General features: G+C 32.9%; 1 protein-coding gene across 2 annotated transcripts in view; it reads right to left on the minus strand.

Annotated features, from left to right (window-relative positions):
- Positions 1–1,285: 1,285 nt before the first annotated feature.
- The window catches only part of Eb1 (microtubule-associated protein RP/EB family member 1), a 101,716-nt gene continuing 79,925 nt past the window's right edge, over positions 1,286–23,076 (minus strand). For both annotated transcript variants that reach the window (XM_072532050.1, XM_072532049.1), the window contains exon 6: positions 1,286–1,398. In XM_072532050.1, the coding sequence (XP_072388151.1) occupies positions 1,342–1,398 (57 nt within the window). In that variant the 3' untranslated portion in view covers positions 1,286–1,341. The remainder of the gene's footprint in view (positions 1,399–23,076) is intronic.

The following is a 23,076-nucleotide window of genomic DNA, read 5'->3' on the forward strand; positions in this document are numbered from 1 at the left end:
GTTGTCCAATCTCGTCAGATCCGTAAAAGACCAAATCCTCAATTAAGACCATGGTGTCTACGAGATACCTTGTTCCAATTACCCACGTACACAGATAAGACAGACAAACCGACGAATCCACAACTGTATTTACTAACATTGTATATTTGTAAAACATTCAGATACTACCTCAGCCCTAGTCCAATCATATTCAGAGAGGTCTTAAAATATATTTCGAAAAAGCAAAAACCATCGCTACTATCCGCTCCTTAAAATCGAGAATTATTCGTGAAGCCATCAATATTTAAAAAACTTAAACCCTAGTAACAGTGAATACAGCGTGATTTTCTAATGAATACGAAAAATTACATGTATTGGATTGAACATAATACATTTTGAAACACAATCAGTAGTAATTATTTGGGAAACTATCAATAAATTGTCAAGAGCTTTGTAAACCCTAAATTTAGAAAAGTATTCGCCGTCAAGAAAATGGAACATACAGAACACAGGATCGACGTGCGAGTGAACCTAATTATTCTTTTTAAACAATATACTGTCGTTTGGGTTTATGCATTCCAGGGCGTAAAAGCTGGTATAGTCAGTTAATAGGATACGTATAAAAGACGATCATTATTCATTAAGGTGAATTGTATGGCAAGCTAGGAGCTGTTACGTTCACACATCCATATTAACGATTTATAAAAGTGAATTTTTCACGTAAATGTTGGATTTATATATAAAAACAATTTTTTAAAGTAGACAGTTTAATTTTCATAAGAAACAAATAGAATAAAAAATAGAATCACAAATAAGTATAAACTGCTTTTAATGGTTTCCCAATGCAATATCTTTCTAATACGTTGCTCGCTATACTTGGCTCAGATCTATATTTTAGATATGTTATAATCCATAATTACAATTACGGGTTAGGTCTCCAATATATAAAAATATAATACACTTGTTTTAAAATTCCATTTCTCGGTAAATTGTACAGCATGCTGTTCTAAAATGAGCAAATTCTATAACATTGAAAAACAGACTTGTATGTCAGAAATATATAAGATAGCGCATTCAACGTGTTTCAGGTAATTAGCAGAATGATTTACTGGTTACAAGAATTATGCTAGAAACTGCTTAAAAAACGCTTGCAAAAATAAAGTTCGTAAAACATATAATGGGTTTCAAATCACGTTTTTTAATACCATCATGAGACACAAATGCAAGCAACACTTATAAAACTATTTGTTACATAAACTTAACTGATTTACAAATAAAATCAATGTTGCTTTAGTTACAAACTTGATTTTCGTTTTTTCTTAATTTAATAACTTAAGGCGAATTCCGCAAGGCGATAATCGTTTAATATTCATCTTCATCTCCTACACCTTCAACCTCGTCTGGAGGCGCAAATCCCTCCTAAAAGATAAAAATAAAAATTATTTCATTATCATAATAATAGTACGTATCACAGTAAATATAAAATATTTTTGGAATAAATTACAATTTATTGTAATTATATTTTTTTTGGTTTAACTTTTTTTTTTGTTTTGTTCGATTTGCAATTCGGAAATCGTTTTAAAAAAATCAAATTATAAAAAGGACCCAGACACTTTTCTGAAACTTTGCAGAGAGGTAGCTTTGGTTATGCTTATCAAAAGTTATCATAACGCCAAGACTTAGAAAATCAATTGTTTCATAGATTCAGTTCAAGAGATTCAGTCGCTTTTTTTTATTCCTTTTAAATAATACATCTTTGTCAAATACACAGTTGTAAATACGTGCAACTAACTTGAGGGAGTAGTTCTGCATGAAACATAATGTTAGTTTGCTATGAATAGATGACCAGATATTAAAAATAATGATCTTTGTTACATCTAGTTTTCGTCCAGTGGAATGAATCGCTTCACGGAGAAGCGCAAAAACTGGTCTTTTAGAAAAATTTTGAGATAGAAGAAGAAATATGGTGTTTAAGTTTTAGAAATGCTCAAACCCACATGTTGGCTACGATATTTTAACGATTCGTCATTTGGCCCCATGGCAGGGATCCAGTTCACGATGGATGTGGAAACTGATTCATCCCTACCGTTTCTCGACGTTATCATAAAGAAAAACCAATTCCAAGGTTCTCATCACTATGTTTATCGAAAACCCACCCACACCCACTAATGAACACGGAGTTTATGAAATTCCTTGTACAGAGTGCCCCCGATCCTATATAGGCCAAACAAATCGTAGAATCCAAAATAGGATTTATGGACATTCCATTTTTGTTCGCAATTCCGACTCAATTTCAGCTCTAGGTCAACACCATCTTCATAGAGGACACAATATTGTTTTTGAAAACTTCAGAACCATAGCCCCCATCCGCTTCTATAACCAAGAATTATTCGAGAAGACATAAAAATGGAAAAAAGGACAAATTGTCTCAATAAAAGAGATGATGGCATACGGTTACCTTCGACTTGGAGAACTCTCATAAAGACAACATTGTCCGCTCCACCCGTCAATCAAAATCCTATTGTCAGAAATGTTCGCGATAACCAGTACCAGTAACGCAGTGATTAGTGATCAGCGTAGTAGTGTCCGGGGACTAAGGAGACAGACCTCGGAAGCCCTGAAGAAGACATCGAAGAGGACGCCGACAGCTCGGCGTAATGATAATCGACGCGGTTCAACCCGAAAGACTGTTGAGTTTAATAATTCCTGTAATAGTATTAATCTTAGCTCCAGGTTTAACTGTACTAACCACGGAAATCTTTCGGAACATTATTATGTAGGGGCTACAAGCACATGTTTCCATTCGCCCCGTGCAGCTGAACAGGTATCGCCCTCTATAAGTTATATCATCTCCATAAGACTTACACCATTGAAAAAATTTATAAAACTGCCGTAATAAAATCAAAAATTTGTAATCAATGGTAATTATTATCTGTATATTAATTATTTTATATATAAATAACGTTATCGTAGTATTTATGTATTACAAATAGATTTGTTGACAGTTCAAATATGGATGATATTTTTGCAAACACAGTAAGTCGAATTTATAAAACATTTTACTAGCTTATTATTTATATTTTTTGAATACTAATATAATATCAATTTATATATTTTATATTTATTATAACAATTGATATTTTTATAGAGAGGAACAAGGGGTTCTAATTACAGAGGACGTTCTGTTTATTGTGAACTACTAAATGTCAGATAAAATGACAAATCAACACAAATCACCACTCAAAATCATGTCAACAGTCCCAATATAAATATACCTACCCAACATCATGCTCATAATTTCAACAGAATCAGCTATAGAGATGCTGCCATTGGAAACATAAATTCAGACAACAAAAATAATAACAATGAATTAGCAGATAAATTAACAAATTTCTTAAACAAATCCAAAAATTTATATTCTCTCAACTCTTAAACCACAAACATTATATAATCTTAACAAAATAACAGAATAGCTTCTAAGTCATTACGAATTGCGTCGTGGAATGCTAATAGCATTTCAAACCATATATTAGAGATATCACTGTTTTTAAAAATGAATAATATAGACTTAATTAAGAATTAATATTAGAAAGCCATGCCACACAAAGAACAGTTATTAAGATACCTTACTATACTGTGTATTATACAAATCATCCAGACGGAGGAGCAAATACAGGCTCTGCCATTATTATTAAAACAAAAATTAAACACTATGTAGTCCAACTTTATATTACTGAAAAAATTCAAGCGGCAATCATTAAACTCAAAACAAACACCTCTCGCAGTGTAACATCAATCTACAGCCCACATAGACGTTCCATTTCAAGCAAAGAGTATAATGATTTCATACGAACTCTGTAGCATAATAAATTTCTGAGTATAAAATTTTCTAAGACGCCACTGGCCTAAGTATAAATGTTTCGAAGTTTCTCTGTTTACATATTGTGAGGTAAAAGAAAAGAATTCCAAAATATGTATTTATTTGTACCTGTTAGTTTTAAAACTGGAAGTGATTCAAGGTTATTTTACGATAGTTTTGAAGCGGTCTAACAACAATTTAGGGTTCGCTAGTCCCCATTTGATGTGCGGGGAAAAGGGCGGCATAGGTAGCCGTCTGGTATTAGACCGAAGTCGAGGGGAATTGAAGTCAGACAGACGTAGTTATGTAGTTTGCAGAAGTCGGCAAAATTTGTTGAAAATAGTAAATTTTACTTTATGTAACATGTCAAATTTGGAAGAGTAATCACTATTTCTATTTTTCAAAGCACCTAAGAAATTTGTGTCGTGTGCAACAGCTCTGAAAAATACCGGCATGTTTCCAGTTTTTTAAAGAAGCCGTTTTCAGGCTGTATCCAGTGCCGTCCGTTTCAACTTCAATCCTCAGTGTGCTGAGAAAGTGTTTCAGCATGTAATTCGCAGTGGAGATGTAGTTTTTTTGTTCCAGTGGCAGAGATTTTAGTAGATCCAGTTTCCGACCTCAGAAAATATGTTGAGTAAAGAAATTTAGTACAATCCAGGTAACTTTTTTTGTGTTAAACTTTTAAAGTAAAGATGGACATTTTTTTCATAATAATTGGACGTGGTAATAATAGGGCGTGGTCTTAGCTGTCATTTTATTTATCCGGTTTTTAAATATCGACATATGACAGCTTGCTTTACTATTTTTGTCATTAATTTATTTTAGTTTTTAGAAAAAGGTTAACCTTCATGAATAGTTTCATCTAAAAAGATATCTTTATTTTTGTAATCATTTTTTTTTTGCCACAGTTTATAGCCCAGTATTTTTTTTTGTAAGTTTTGTAGTATCTTGTAAACAAAAAGGACGTAAAAAAATGTAAGTTTTTCTTTGTTGTTTTTATATTTATCTTTGTAACTATTTATATAGTAAGTATTTTGTGCCATTTATAATCTGAAACTTTTTGTGGTGAGACAGTAATAAATGTTTAATTTATTTCTCTGAACCATTTGGTCTATTTATTTTAGAAAAGTCTCCTAATCCCTTTTGCGTTTCTTTTTTAGGAAGGAAAAGCCTTTTTCCTTTATCCAGTAAGACAAGGATTCTTCGAAGCGGCGTCCTTATTTTAAATAACTAGAGGCATTTCTTTTTGTTTTTGTAACCCATTTGTCTAGGAGATTCATGTAAGTACCCATTTGTTTCATTTTTTTTTTGTAGTTGCCCCAATCCAATCCCACTGTTTCATTCACTTATCCACGACCCCAGCTCTCCAAATAAACCCTGAGTGCCGTTCGCACAAGTATCGTTTATTTTGCTTGCCCTATCTCCACCTCAGTAACTTCTGTCCCAATTTTCAACCCCCATAGTAATACTCTATGTTCTATGTGGTAGGCAAAATATTTCGTTATAACTCTTTTATTCAAATTCATAGTAGCAGGAGGCTGGCATGTCACACACAACATGAGGTTCCAGATTAATCATGCCTAAAGGTCGGGCATTAATGAATACCATTTAACAAAATAACTTAAAATACTTATCAACGGGAGAACCCATATACTGGCCTACGGACCTCAACAAAAACCCAGATTTGGTAGATTTTGTAGTAATAAAAGGTACAGCTGACATCCACAGCGCAATAGGACAAACTTCAATTTAACATCAGACCACAGCACAATAATAATAACTTTAAGCACACAAATAATATTTAGAACACCACCACCCAAACTCACAACTAAAGATACAAACTGTAAGGTTTTCCAAAATTCTGTAAACACAAAGATTAGACTAGATATTGTAGTTAAACTATTTGTTCGGGCTGTTAGGCCGTTGTCTTCTGAGATTAGTTCTCGACGTTTCGCCAACACTAGGGAAACCAGTGGAGGGGAGGCGAGTAGAAAATATAAATATGGCCTCCGCAGTACAACGCGGCGTCAGTTTCAGCTTACAAGCGAAGCAGTAACATCTCCAGAAGATGCCAACTCCTAGTGTTGGCGAAACGTCGGGAACTAATCTCAGAAGACAACGGCCTAACAGACCGAACAAACAGTTTAACAAGTTAGACGATGGCTGTGAAAGCCTAACGCATTTTATTAGATATTGTAGCACTTTTGTTTCAACCCGTATATCATAAATCACCGAAAACGATTCTTAATCTTTTTGCGTCTCTGAAATTGATAATCTAAACATTTTGGAGTCTGTTTACAATAAATCAATTGCTTTTTCGTTTGATCTTGGTTCTGCATAGATATCTTCGCAGGAAATAAACAAGAATCTTTCGATTATACCGATATATCGATTTCTGAGCATGAGGTCACTTCTTGGTGAACCGGCCGTGAGAGTGGTCGCTTTCATTGTAGAAGTCCGAATTTGGTCATTTGGACTTCGATGTTAGCAGTCAGAAAAGAGAGCAAAAGGTGAGACTAAGCAATGAAGGTTCGTTTTCGTGAGGTTTTTAAAAACCGTCAAAGTTTCGCTTATATCCATGTGTGTGATGAGAAGGTGATTGGAATTCAAAATGCCATGTGGCAATCTTTGTAATGTGGGATAAACACCATTTGTTGTAAGCTGTATAATGTGACAAGGGATTTGAGAACAGCGTCTAAGGGCTACGTGAGCCCTTAGATTTTATGTGGAAAATAAGCAGTCGAGTTTGAAGAATCACATATTGTTATTATCCAGGATAAGCTGAAGTCCAGTTTTGGTATTTGATTTAATTTCTCCCAGGATTTGTCAAGCCTCCATTTTGTGTCTCCCATGGGCCGGATCTACAATGTTTGAAGTTTGTGGGACAATTTGTTTTATTCTAGGGTAATACACTTTTTTAACAATTTAAAAGGAAATAACTTGCCAGTGAAGCGAGTAGTTTTGCTCTCATAACAATTTAAAAAGTTTATAAATAAATATAAATTTTATGTATCAGCTAATTGTCATATTTTGTTTTAAATAAAATTAACCTTTGATAATAAATTAAAAATTCAAAAAAGTTTGGAAATTCATTTCGACATATGACAGTAAATCTTTTTCTACCATTTGGCACATAACCATAGTTTTAAAGTCTATTTTGTTAGAAAGTTCAATGTAATGTTTGTTGATAAATTTAAATAATTTTTTGTAATAACTGTTTATGTGAAATAAAAATAAACACGTAATTTTTTTCCTCTTTAAACTAGGAGTTCCTATCTCCAAGCCCAACAATTGCGCAGCCCTTCCTTTTAGCCCCTATAAGCAAATTATATTGTTGCAACTGGCGCCCAACGTGGGGAATATTTTGTATTAGAACGACTACTATTACATACAATCGAGCAAGTTGCTTCCATAATCGAAATTATACCAAAACACCAATTCGGATTTAGACGCGAACACTCAACCAACCCAACAATACCCCAGAATAGTAAATATAATTAAAACAACTCTCGAAGAGAAAAAGTTTTGCGCTGGAGTATTTCTAGACATACAATAGGGAATTGAAAAAGTTAAAAATAGTTCTGCAATCTGATGACTGATAGGAACTGGATTTTTGAGCGGTTGAAGCGAATCAAGTTCCTTTCGCGGTCCTTAGAAACAGATATGATGTACACGGACAGTGATGATAACGCGTCAGAAGGCAAGAAGAGAAAAGATAGAGGGTCAACTTCACCTTTCCTGCAGAGCAAAAAAAATACCAGAACCCCAAGCAAAAGAAAACCAAAGGAAGAAGATTCAGAGGATTTGGACGACGTTATAAGCATGTTCAAGAAGATGATGGGAGAACTGAAAGAAATCAGGAATAAAAATAAGGAATATAGAGAAGAGATGATAGGGCTGAAAAAAGAAAATATAAAGATAAATCAAGAATTGGAAGAAACAAAAAACAAATTAACCCAGGTTGAAAACAAAGTAGAAAGAATTGAAAAACAGATGAAAAGAAATAACATAGTAATTACGGGTCTACCAATAAACGCAACAGATGAAACACTCTTAAAAAATAACGTAAAAGATTTTATACAAAAGCACTTAAAAGAGGATGTCGAAATAGAATCTGCAATGAAGTTAAAGAACAATATATGTCTGGAACAAATGAAGGATTATGGCGAAAAAATTAAGGTAATGAAAGAAAAAAGCAAACTCAGATTTCTTACTGGAGAAAAAGATCTTCATCAACGATGACCTGACCGAAAAAGAAAGACACATGAGGCAGGAAATCGTAAATAAAAGCAAGGAATTAAGAGCTGAGCTTCAAACGAGAAAATTCTAGAAATATGGACCCAAAAAACGGCATATAGTAGTGGAAAAAGAAAAAGATGGCCCATTATGCCAACGGACCCTAGCGATGAACAGGAAAATGAGTTTGAACATAAATAGCAAAATAAAAAATAAGAATATGTACCTAAATATTGCGACATGGAATGTTCGAGGAGTATACGAGGAGGGAGCATTAATTAACCTAATAGAAGAACTAAAAAAATATAAAATACACATCTTAGCAATACAGGAAACACATTTAACTGGAAACAACGTTGAAAAGATTAGCCCATACACGTTTTATACAAGTGGAGGCAATAATAGGAATTTTGGAGTGGGTTTTCTGGTACATGAAGACGTGGAGCAGGTAAAACGATTCGTAGTAAAATCTGACAGGATGTGTGCAATTAGAATTAAAGGAAAAGAGAACATGATATCGTTGATAAATATACATGCTCCAACAGAAGAAAAAGAAGAAGTGAAAGATGAATTCTACGAAGAATTAGAGTCATTGTGTGAAGAAATGCCCAGACAAGATACTAAAATTATTATAGGCGACGCCAATGCAAAGGTCGGAAGAGAAGATATATATAAAAACATAACAGGGGGTGAAAGTAAACATTTGAATACAAATGATAATGGACAGAGATTAATCACATTCGCAATTGAAAACAGGATGAAGATAATGAGTACCCATTTTAGGAGAAAAAATATATATAAAGGAACGTGGAAAATTCCGGGATCAAATGGAACTAATCAAATAGACCACATCTTAATACAAGAGAAGTTTGCGAATTTAATAACAAATGTGAAAACGTGCAGAGGGGCAGACGTAGACTCAGATCATTTTTTGGTTAGAATTAATATGAGAGAAGCAATAATTAAAAAGCATAAACGGAAAAAGAAAGTGCAACGTAAATTTAACTTTGAAGAACTGCGAAAATTTGAGGTAGAGCAGTACTATCAAAAGGATATACAAGAAACCTATGCCAAACAAGATAGTACTACTGTGAGTAATATACAACAAAAGTTCTTGAAAATGACAAACACTATAAAGGAAGCTACGTCGAAGAACATACCAAGAACAAAAAGATTTAGAAACAACCACTGGTTCAATGACGAATGCAGAACAGAGTTAAAAAAAAGATCAGATTTGAGATTAAAAAGTTTACATTCGCAAAAACAAGACGACCTAGAAAGGTATGCCGTACAACGAAAAAAAGTAAAGAGAATCCTAAGGGAGCGGAAACGAAAGTATATGGATAATAAAATTAAGCGCATTGAAGAAAATTACAAATTAAATAAAAAATTTTTATAAAGAAGTAAAATACATTAAAACTGGGTACCAGGGAAGAACAATGAATGTAAAAGATAAGCAAGGAAACCTGATAGTGGATTAAGACCAAATATGTGAAAGGTGGAAAGAATATTTCGAAGAGATACTAAATGACGAAGTGACTACTGAAGAAAATTGTTATGTTCCTAGACCTCAAATAGTAATAGAAGAAATACCAAAGCCCACAAGAGAAGAAATGGAAGAAATAATAAAAGATATGAAAAACCAAAAAAGTCCCGGAGAGAGCGGCATTGTGGCAGAGAACATAAAATATGGAGGAGAGGTCTTAATAAACAAACTTGGTGAGCTTATACTAGAAGTATGGGATGCCGAAGAAATGCCTCAAGAATGGAATAAGTCGATTATAATTCCTATACACAAAAAGGGAGATAGAACTGAATGCGCAAACTATAGAGAAATATCCTTATTAGAAGTAATGTATAAAGTACTCGTCATACTAATTAAAAAACGATTAGAAATATATATATATATATATATATATATATAGAAGAATCTAGGAGAATACCAGGGAGGATTTCGGAAAGGAAGTTCAACAACCGATCAAATTTTTATGCTAAAACAAATCCTGGTCAATTTCTATGAATACAACATTTCAGCACAAGTACTTTTCATTGATTACAAAGCTGTCTACGATACAATAGACAGAAACAAGTTAATAGAAACACTAAAAGAATTCCAAGTGCCAGAAAAAATAATAAGATTGGTAAAAATGACAATTAGACAAACCATTTGTGCTGTGAGATGCAACGGTACAGTCTCAGAAGAATTCGAAGTGAAAAAAGGTGTTCGCCAAGGAGACCCGTTGTCTACATTGCTATTCAATATAGTTCTAGAAAAAATTGTAAGGATTAGTGGGATAAATAGGTCCGGAACTATTTTATACAAGGAGCACCAATGCTTAGCATACGCTGATGATGTGGTTCTCATTGCACGAAATGGAAAAGAACTATCAAATATAACAAAAAGACTGATTTGAGAAAGCTCTAAAATGGGACTGAAAGTTAATATTAATAAATCGAAGTACATGGAGATCTCGAGCAAAAAAGGAATAAGTACCAGGGGATCCTTTAAATTGGAGGTGGAGAATGGATCAGTTGTAGAATTCGAGAAGGTGGATGAATATATGTACTTATTGATCAGACATGTAAGGAAGAAACTGAAATCAACCTGAGACTGACCAAGAGCAACAGGTGTGCTGGAGCCATGAGCAAAATAATTAAGGCCAAAGATATATCTCGTAATACAAAAATAAGAGTATACAAAACTATAATTAGATCCACAATGCTATACGCTGCCGAGACATGGACTATGAACAAAACCGTACAGAACACATTGGAAGCATGGGAAAAAAAGATACTTCGCAGAATATTTGGTGGAAAAGTAGTAGAGGGAGAATGGAGAAGACGAACTAATGCAGAAGTGTATCATTTGTATGCTAACCCTACAATAATAAAAGTGGTGAAAAAACGTAGACTAGAATGGCTCGGCCATCTAGAAAGAATATAATAGACTAGTCAAGAATATTGCTTGGAGAGTACCTGAGGGCAAAAAAAAGAGAGGAAGACCAAGAAAGAAATGGAGAGATGTAGTGATGGAAGATGTCAGAGAGATGGGAATCAGAGATTGGAAGCTGTTAGCTAAGAATAGAAAACGATGGAAATTATCCATCCAGCAATGGGCCTAAAAGGCCTGTTAACGCTGTACATACATACAATAGGGAGTTGATAGAGTATGACATAAAGGTTTCCTCTTCAAACTGAAATTATACTTAACAGACCAACTATACTTTATTCTAAAATCGTATCTTACTGAACAAACATTTTTCAGTTATACGTGGTTTTTTAAGACAGACGATAGTACCTTACTCCGCTTAATTTTATTCTTATTCTCAATTTTAAAAAAAATATGCATCTCAACGTATAGGTAAAGGATTTTTGGTTTCCATTTTACACCTAATGTAAAAAAGTAATAGTCTTTTATAGATAAAAGTGGATTACAATTGGGGTGTAGAATTAACCTGCATAAGGAACATTACAGTAAAATATTGAATTATAATGTAATACTATCCCGTTTTAAAAAGCGTTTTTTCGCACCGGATATTTCATAGTTTATAATTTAAATCTTCTTCTTCAAGTGCCATCTCCGTGGCGGAGGTCGGCAATCATCATAGCTATTCGGACTTTTGAGACGGATCTAAATAGGATAAAGTATGTTAGTTTTTCACATTTATCGTTCATGTAATAAATAATAAATTAATTTTGGTAGTTTGCCTGTTACTAGACGATTTGACATAAAATACAGTTAATAGTTAGTGTTCGGTAGGTAATTGAAGTATAAAATTACAATAAATGCATTCCAATGTTCCCTGTGCCAATACCATACGTTTAAAGATTCTTCAAACATTTTGGACATTAACTCAATCCTCTCTCTGGTTATTAAATTTATTAGAGACGGTTTGTTGTTAATGATAAAAATAATACCTATCTAAAAGCTTTATACATTTTTGAACGTTATTTTATTATTATTTAGATTTAATGCTATTCCGTTATCTGTGATGGCAACAACGAATTGATTCACGAACCATTGTGTCCAGTCTGAATACAGGTTTACATTGGAAAAAAAAAGTTTACCAGTTTTATATGACGGGAAGTGCACCTAACTCACCTTAACTTAATTAGACTGTTTATTTATTACTCCGCGTATAGAGTAGATGTTAAACATGTAATGTAACAATAAAAAATTGTAATAATAAAAAAAAGTATTATAAACTAAATTTTTAGTAGTTTTAAAATGTCATTAAAACAGTACATTTAATTTTGTGTAATAATAAATTATATAGTGAGGATGAAAAGGTTTGCATAAATTCAATATTTTATAACTAAAAATATTTTGACGAAATACTCGGATAGGTCGATTTATTTTTGGATTTTGCATGGCTTGTATAATTCGAAATATTGAATACATTTCCATTTTCATGTGTATGAACGTCATCGATATTTTTTCAAATGGAACGATAAGATTCTTTTTTCATTTTTGAATTCTGCTTATAGAAAAATATAAGACTCTTATTGTCTAAAATTTATATTTTCTTAATTATAAACAAATTATATCGCAAACTTTTAAATTACAATGTTAAACAGTAAGTGAATGTTTTTCTTTTGTTATTTTTTGGATCTATGTGTTTTGTTTAAGTGAGAAAGAACGAATTGAAATTTTAATCATGTGTGGATGTGGTGACAAGTCTAAGACACAAGTTTGTGAATTATGGAAGCCTAAGTGGGCGCTCATAACAAGGCGCCGACCCTTGCTCCGACTATAGGATCGTACCATAATCGATCGATAGGTAAAATAAATGCATTATTTTAAATGCGAGCGTTCACTGACAATGCTATGCTCTAGGCGAAAATACGATGCGATGGTCTCCGTTAAGAACATACCTTTAGTATCCAGATCGTTCCATTAATCAATCAACCGTAAACAGAATAGAACAGAAATTTGATATCTCGGACATGTAGATAATTATAAAAGTTGCCCTGCCCTGCACTTGGTGATAAGTTGAATTTGTTATTAACTGTGCAAGAATATCCACAGTAAAAAATTGCCGCGGAAAACTAACTAGCAAATCTACGGCAAAACATAAGTAGCACACGTAATAAGTTAATTTAGTTCAGGAACTCAACGAGGACGATTATCATCGAAGGACGGAATTTGGCGAATGGATCATGGAGCGATGTAATAATGACCCACGATTTGAAAGACATGTAGTATTAACATTTTACTTAAATGACACTGTTAATATGCAAAATTGTAAATACTGGTCAGATACCAGCCATCTAAAATAAATCTACAAAAAACGGCTTCGGCCACAAAAAAAATTAATAAAACATTAACAAACGGCGCCAGCCACAAAAAATACTAACAAAACCCAAAAAACGGACAAGAGAGGCCCACATCTACGAGCGTCGAGTCACCGAACTGGGCCTGCATTGTTAGGGGTAGGATTTCGTGTAAGATACCTTGTAACCAGGACTCCCACATGACAAGCACTTTGATGCATAGAGAGCCTATATAGCGCACCATAGGGCTATAGAGGAGAAAGTGAATGGTCTAGAGCATTGGAGCGGGGTGGAGTGATTCTTGTTAACGCGAATTAATGCTCCTCGCTCCAATGAATTGTATCACCCTAATGTCATACTTAAGGGGTGTGCAAGTCTCTCAGGCTGGGTTAAACTATTGCTTGCTTGCTGGTCAGATACTAATCCTCATTGGATGGAGGCGCATACGCAATATCCGGAAAAAGTTAAGTTTATGCAGGAATTGTTGGCAACAATATTTTGGGGTCACTTTTTATTGAAGGAACGTTGACTGCGGGAAAATATTTAGAAATGCTTTAAAACGATCTTATTCCTGCAATCGCCGCGCTATATCCAGATAACTAAAATCCAAATATGCCTAGTAATTTGATATGGTTTCAACAGGATCGCGCACCACCCCATTGTGCGATGATAGTGCGTGATTATTTAAATACTGTTTTTCTCAACATGTTACGTTTTAAAAATTCAATCATCTAAATAAAATATTATTTCTGTCAATAAGATTACTCCACTGTTCCATAATATACAAAAGCCAATGAACATGTTGTGCTTCAATTTCTCCCGTATTAGTGATATTTGGGTAATAGCCTTTTCTGACAAGGGTTGTTTTGCGGTACGTCATCTTGACAGTCGTTTTTGGTATACGGTGAAAAGTGAAACATAAGTTATCAGGCAACTATAGGTGTATAGATCACCCTCGTTGGGGATATCGACCTGAACTTATGTTATAGAACGTATGGGCAGATTCGAATGTTGCTGTAGACATATTTCGTGTAGTTGCTAAGTTCATGCCGTATTTTACGGGACATATTTCCACGCCACCTTTCCACAGGTAGACTGTAATGATTCCTGAAGCCACCGTGAAGGAATACAACATCAGGTATGTGTAATACATTTCCTTTTGCACTAAAATATGCCTATTTTAGATATACAAGAATATTTTTGTGTATTCTGAGTTCTATTTTTTTATTAGTGTAGTTTGTAGGCCTTAAACCACCTAATCGATAGGGGTAGCCAGTATTTATTGGTGATAAATACACTGTAGAAAAGAAGATATTGGAATCTGTACCCTAATTAAAACCCTTCTGACCAAAGGTTAGTAAGTGGTCATATTGTAGTTTTAATTTTTGTTTATTTGTAGTTGCTATAAAAATTAAATTATGCGTCTAAAATTATTTTAATTTTTATTGCTACAGAAATTGAATTATGCCTGTAACGTAATTTTGAGATAATTTAGGTTAATTTATGAGTTTTCGATCTAATTTTATTATGTGTTAGTGTAATATACAGAGAAATATTCTAATATGTTTCTCTTTGTAGCGTTTTCTTTCATTTCATTCTATTTTTTTTATTACGTTTTAGGTACGCTGGATACCTCCGGCTAGTTTTATTGTAAGCACTTTGTTAATTGTTTATGTTCGTAGGTCTATACCAATTTTAGTTTTAATTGTAAGTGCCTATTGCGTTTTCGGCTCTACGTTTTTTTATGTTCTACAGTGTTTATGCCTGGGCTCCCGCCACTCTTATAACTTGCGAATAATTTTTTTGTGGGCAAGAAGCCCTATTTTTTGGCGCAACTAATTATTGTGTTGGTTATCCTAGTGTTTGTTAAGTAGTGTTACATTGTATGATTTATTTTATTATTAATTATTTCATATTTATTTACATGCTAGATTTATTTTTAGTCTGATTATTATTAGTATATAATTGAGCATAGCGGGCTACGCCTTTGTTGTAATCCTACAGCCGGTGTAGCAACTTAGCGTCCGCGCATGCGCGGCTAGTTGTTGCAGTTCAGCACCCAACGTGGTGGGGAATAATAAAAAGAAGAAAACCAGAATAGAAGAAAAACTAGAAGAAAGTATCCTTGTGAAGTTACTGAGTAAAAAGTGTTAGTGTATGATTATTTACATGTTGTAACTAGGTTATTTATTATTAGTTGTAGTCCATTTTTACAGTATCAGTGTTATATAGTGAATTGGTAGTGATAGAAACAAAAATTTTCTGAAAAATTATAAATTGAAAATTAGAGGCATAGCGACTAGAACCGTAGACGATATGAGAAAAAGTTTGTCATCTGCATTGCGTTTTTATAATGTTGGTGATAGTTCGTCATTCCTGACTTATCTTTTTTCAGAAGAAGAGGATATTGAAGCAGCCCAAGATGGGTTAGCTACATTAGAACCTGTTACCGAAAAGTTTATTAATTCAAGTTTTAGTGTGCCGTATAAGAAGTTCAAAACGAAACTCATTCATATACTCCATAGAGAGTATAGACTGTAGACGAATGTAGACATGACTGTCTACATTCTACATCACATTTAGTTCATGACTGTAGACGAATTATTCCACGTTACAAAAGACAGAGAAACTTTTAGAAATGTGGTCGCCAACCTCCGTCAATGGAGACAGCATAGGAAGAAGATATAGAGTAGAGAAAGAAGATGATCTCCGAAGAATACTACACCAGCTTAATACCAAAGCCAAACGATTTAATATGAAAATTTCATCGCAACTGATAAAACAAGTATTAAAATTTAAATATCTGGGAATAAACTTACCGAACAACAATAATATTGAAATGAAAGTAAGGCGAAAGTAACACATGCAAACAGAGCAGCAGGGTGTCTTAATGACACAATATGGTGAAACAAACACTTAAAACCTGTCACGACATATATAGCAGAAACAAGACCAGACACAAGCATTGATATTTGAAGACAAATAAGATGAGAATACTAAGAAGAATAGCCGGAAAAAGTCTATTAGACAGAACAAGAAGCAATGACGTGGGAAACCTATGCAGAATAAACAATATTAATGAATTGCTAAAAGAAAAAAATGGAACTACCACATTAGCAGAATGGTAAAGAACGTAATATTTAGAATAGCTCTGGATAAGTCTCCAATCTGAAAAAAGCACAGGTCCTCAAAGAAAAAGATGAAAAGAAATTATCCACATGAATAGAAACCAAACGGGCAATTTGCCTATATCAAAAAACAGGAAGAAGACATTATAGTTCATTGAAAAGTTACATTGAGATTACATTTTTGAGAGGACGCTATTTTCTTTTTTTGATATGTGGGGGTGGTTAGTATAAACTTAAGTTCAAGTTTATTCGGTAGCCACCCTGATTCCCCAGCCGCTATCTAGGAAAAAGGGGAGCAAAGGGTTTTTGCGCTGTATCTCGTTAAGTAGCAAACCTACAGAGAATTATATATGATGTTATTTGTAGCGCAATAAATTGTCTACAACTTTATTTTTATTACTTTTAATCGTAAAATGAAAAATAAAAACGTTAAAAATACAAACCATTAGGATTAGTTCTCTATTATATATTTTTTTATTCATATAATTTATCATTTTGTTAACATTCCTCAGTTATTATTAGTTCATTATCTACCTTTTTCCCCATCATCTATGAGGCAGAGTCTGAAGGCGCGTTTTTCAAGTCGTATCCCCATTAATCTTAATCCACGGATAATTTCCAAGCGAGATAATATTGAGCGTAATTATATATTAAGTTGTTTTCCAGGCTTTGTTTATTCATTTTCTTTGATGGTTTAGAGTGCGTTTCTAATTCAGTATCGAAGGAGAATATTTTCGGAAAACAGAAGTTAGAATTGGCGTCATTGTGGGTATTTAATAATTTTGATGTTTCCATGATGTTACTACAGGTTTCACCAGAACAATTAAGGCACACTGGAGAGCATTTGAGGCTTGCTTTTCGGCAACCACACATACTTCCAGTTTCGCTTGCATCTAGAGAAAATCAATTATAGAAGTTCGGGGGTGCTGAAGTTTTGAAACTTTTAATTGGTATCCAAATTTTTCATGCTTTTTCCAGTCCCACACTTCAGGATCGAGATGTTTTCTGATGATAAACTCTAAGACTGTGGAAACGAGCTGTATCTTGCATTGACGGAAGCAATGATAAGTAAAATGTATTTTTGGTAGCTATCTTGGCGAATCATTTGTATCTCATGCTGTCAGAGAATCATCTTTATTTCCATCACATAAAGAGACAAAAAAAAGTTTGCCAACAACAGAGAGGACTTTCTCACTGAGAAATAATGCTGTTCCGGTAGCTAACTCAGGATGTTTCTATAAAATTTTGATCAATTTAAGTTGGCCGATCTTGTTCGCTGCTGATCTGTGTCGCAACCTGAAAAAGCATGGGAAAATAGCAAATTCTCTGTAATGACGTCGAAATATATAAAACTTGAAGTACCGTATAATTGATGCGACTTGAAAAGGTTTAAAAAAAATTGGACACTTCGGACACACATTAGACTGTTTAATTCATAATGCCGTGAGCAAGACAAGAATGTCAATGCCCTCTGCTATGACAGTCACAGAATCATAGGATTAGAATGCAGCAAGCGCACAACGGATGATGACTGTATCTGCATCAGATTCAGTCTGGTCGACACTTAAACCCACTTCTGATACACCAATTTTGTGAAGGTCTATTAGGCTAGTTATATCTTGATTTTTGTCGATAGGTCACTTAAATAAAAAGATATCGTATTTTTACCGTCGAGCTGATTATTTGAAACATTTTTTTACGGTGTACAGATTTTTGGTAAATTGATTTTTTTTGCGTTTTTACCCCCTTGCGGGTTTAGGGGGACGCTCTGGTCTGGGGTAAAAGTGGTAAACATTTTGTGCATCTTTTTTGCGGTCCCAAAATTAATATGCTCGACAAAATTCAGCTTGTTCGTATGATTTTTAGAGGTTCAGTGGCAATTTCGTCTCTGACAACTAGAGCACATGTATAATTAATTATTTGTAAGATTTTAAATAATATTTAATACTATCTTAATAACCCCGAAATGTTTTTCCTATACAAATAATTGTTCTTAGAAACTATTCACTATTGAAGTCCACTGTTCTCCGAAAACACTTCTTAATTATAAATCATTATATTTACAAATTCTAAACGTATACAAGGTCTTGAATGTTTATGGTCTCATGGTATTTTGCATACAAAAATTTATTTTATTCTTGATCTATTTTAGAATCATAACAATATATATATATATATATATATATATATATATATATATATATATATATATATATATATATATATATATATATATATATATATAATTTTGTGTGTTGAAAAATGTATTCCTTTGCAGTATGTAAATTTAATAGTAATAATGATATTTTATTTCACTACATGTCAATCGCAAATTGTCAGTAATTGATTAGCGTCAATATAATCAGATTTCAGATGGTTATTATTCGTCTAAATGGTTTGATTTAATGGTTATTATTGCAAAAAAATCAAACTAAACTTGGTTTAATATCTCTGGGTTATTGTTAGCATCAACCTCAAATTAGTTTGTGTTTTAAATGTTCCTGGACTTCAAATAGTATTTTGCAGATTAATAATAATTAGTTAAATATAGTTTTTCACAATAAATGTTGTATCCTACAATGTACCAATTCGTCAACAATTAGACATGCCTTTCCAAATTCTGATAAAGAGATTATACGATTTAGGAAGTGGCTTAGTGTTTTAAAAAATCCTAATTTTGATATGATGAATTCCACAATTCCACTACAGTTTTTAAAACAAAACGAATATGCCACAGCCACTTTGAAGATAAGTTTGCTTGTACATGGAGTCATAGCTTGTACCAAAATGCAATTCCCGAGAACAAATAGCTGATTGATTTTAGATTCCTGCTCTAATCTAGATCCCAGAAGTATTTGAATGTTGTATGCGGAAGCAAATGTAACAGAAAGTAAGTAACCCTGATATGTAATTAATAAAAATTATTTTATTTGAAGTGAATTATGCTATAAATTATTATATTAACTTTTTGTTTTAGTTAAAAGTTCTTCAACAAGTAGAGATGTACAATGTACACACATGTTTCAATCATGTGAGATACCCCATTGTAGTAACTATTGGGAAGATAACAAATTAATAATTTTCCAATTGGTTACTATTTCATGAAACTTTTTAGTTGCAGAACACAATTATGCACAGTTACCAAACGAAGAGATTTTAATTGTAAAAACTGGTGAGAGTAAGGATTTAAAAGGTAATCGTAGTTAAACAGTACATTTTAAATTTTGTTGTTATTTTTCTGACTTTTTGTAAGCTTTGTCCATAAAATTGTACAATTCTCAGTAGTAATAAAGCATATTTCTATTGTATTCTAAATTTATGTATGTACAAAGTTTTTTTATATGTATTAAATAAATAAATAAATTATATTTTGCCTTATTTTTTCGTAAATGGTATCGTGTATATTTTAATTTAAAAATAATTTGCACATTTTAAAATTTTAAATGCAATTTTTTTTTAAATACCAAATTATATTTAAATATTTTAAGCTTTATATAAATTTTCCCACCAAAATTAAATTTTGAAATTCCCGCGTAATTTCCCGCTTGAATTAGTTCCGATACAAATCTCTTGGAGCACTGGATTTCATATCTAACTAAAGTACTGTCGTGAAGCATCTAGAGGTAGGTGATCTGTGGACCAGACTGAATCTGATGCAGATACAGTCATAATCCGTTGTGCGTTTGATGCATTCTAATCCTATGATTCTGTGACTGTCATATTAGAGGACATTGACATTCTTGTCTTGCTCACAACATTAGACTGTTTAATTCATAATGCCGTCAAGGACACTGTCGTTTCACGTGATAGCTATGTGGATCTGAAATGTGCTCCCATTTGCCCGGTGTCTGCTGTAAGCATTGGAAGCTTTTGTGGTAACTTCATTACACATTTTATAATATTGCTATAATAAACTCTTAATCTTTTCAATAATGTTACCTAAAGTAAAAATAAAATAAATTAATATCATACTGTTGGAAGTGTGATCTTGTTAGTTCTCTGCAAATACTTATTTTTTACAAAGTTTTTTACATACTTTTTTAAATTACAGGTACTATAACCACATGGTCTTTTGCTGTGTTATGTTTGAATCAAATTGTATACTGTATTTAGTTTCAATTGATTGTTTATACAACCTAAATACTTAATGTCTAGTATCTTAAGGTTCTTTACATTTTACACCATTGACTGCTACATTTCTTTTTAAAGTAACACATTTGTAACGTTATAAACGTCACATCTCTATTAATTTATATTTTAATAATTATTTCATTTTAATTTCTTTATTAATTTATTAATTTCTTTATCTTCAGTTTAATTTTTACTATTTTTTTGTTTATAAAACTAGTTGGCGCCCCTGTTTTTCTCTTCTTCCTCTGTCTTTATTTTGTCTCTTTCTGTCCCATAGAATAAATATTTGCCCTCTCACTTTTGTTCGGCAGACTATTCTGTTCTGTGTTGACTGACAAGCTAGTTTCATGATATCTATACCAACATTCTATGACATCTGTGCTAACTTCATTCAGTCTCCCACTTTCTGTCAAAACAACTTTTCTGTAGTGGGATTATTTTTTGCCTCTTTTTGAAATTTATAAAAGAAGGCAAAAATTATTATAAGACTCATTTTGTATAGTCTACAAATTCTCTTGGGTTTATTGGACAGTTTATTTTTATTGGACATATCAAAACCTTACTGGACATATCGAAATTTTATTGGTCTTATTGGCATATTTGGACATACAGCCACGTGTAACTGCAGCTCTCCAGAAGCCACAACTTCTAATTCCACAACTTCTAATTGGAGGATCCAACAGCTAGAACACACAAGCCGCCCATCGAAGCAATAAGTAACACTTATAACTGTTAAGCTTTGGCAGGGTTAATTATTGTTTTTTTTATTGATTTAAATAAATATGTTTGGTTAAAATTTGTCTTATTTGCTATCAACTGAGAACTCAGGTTCAATCCCTAGTTTAAGACAAGACGAACTCACCCTTGAGATACTGAGCTAGGCAAGGTATAGACGATAAGCTCCCATGGTTGATTGAGGTATTATTTTTACAATAGTATTTCAATTCTCTTTGGTAGTCTTATCGTTACACATTGGCGCCCAACGTGGGGCGCCCACGTTGGGCGCCAAATGAAATAATTATTAAAATATAAATTAATAGAGATGTGACGTTTATAACGTTACACATTTATATTGACTTTTCCTTATAATTTTGAAATTGTTTTTTAAACCAAAATTGAAAAACGAAAAAAGAATATTATCGTAATTACTGTTTTAATGGGAATAATATTATCCATATATTATATTAATTTTAATAGCTTCAGAAAAATATTAAGAATATTATTGTTCCATTTAAAAAAACATCGAAGATGTCATGTACATGATAATGGTGACGTCATCAGTATTTCGAATTATACAAGCCGATTCAAAATATAAATCGACCTGTCCGTTGATTTCGTCAAAATATTTTTGTTACAAAAATATTGAATTTATGCAAACCATTACGTCCTCACTATATACAGGGTGTTTCAAAATGGTATGTCATAAATTAAATCACGCATTCCGGGAACAAAAATAAATTGATTGAATCCAACTTACCTTAGTACAAAAGTGTACACAAAAAAGTTACAGCTCTTTACAAAATAAAAATTGTTTTTTTGCATTATCTCCTAAAGTACTTGACATTTTGTATTAAAAATGGACACGTTACTTTCTTGTTCTGAAAGAATTTTTCATACAAAAAAAAAACAACAACAAAATCTAAGCGCACAGAAAAATTTTAAGGGGGTGTGCAGCCCTAAATACCCCTAAACTTTTGAGTACGTTCAAATCAAATGAATTTTGTGGCATAATTAGTTTAACACATTATTTTTAAAACTTTTTTGCCTCCTATCACTTTTTCGAAAAACTAGATTTTTCTTAGTTGGCCATAAAATTACAATTAGTTTCTACGGATACAATAACTACAAACAGTTCCATCAATAATAGTCAATAATTTGAAGCTATCATTTATTGTGTGAATAAGATTAATATTAAAAATGTTGATATTCAGTGGCCTACACATTTCAGGAAATGGCAGATATGTAATTAACTTTGGGTAAGTTGGATCAGATTAAATTATGATTTCACTAAACTATCGGGAATATCGCAGGTGAATGTCAAAAAAATAGTGCAGCAGCCGCAAGGCGTTATGCAGTAAAATACCCCAATCGAAATTCACCCGATAGACGATTATTTCTGACCATTGATCGTCGTTTACGGGAAACAGGTACATTCCAACCGCAAGTTGCTGGCAATAGTGGTCGTCCAATAATGGATGCAACTGATGAAGACATTTTAGAAATCATTGAAGAAGTACCTGGAACAAGTACAAGGGTAATAGCTGCTCAACTAAATGTTCCTCACTTAAGGGTTTGGAGGCGTTTGAAGGATCAGCTGCTTAAACCCTATCACTTAACAACGGTTCAAAAGAGTTAGTGGTTGAAGATTATCCTAAAAGGATTGGATTTTGCGATTGGTTGTTAATGGAAAACACTCGAAATGTTAATTTTATTAGAAATATTTTGTTTGCCGACGAGGCTCCCTTCAGT

Source organism: Diabrotica undecimpunctata, chromosome 5 (genome assembly GCF_040954645.1).
Source record: "Diabrotica undecimpunctata isolate CICGRU chromosome 5, icDiaUnde3, whole genome shotgun sequence".
Taxonomy (NCBI): Eukaryota; Metazoa; Arthropoda; class Insecta; order Coleoptera; family Chrysomelidae; genus Diabrotica; species Diabrotica undecimpunctata.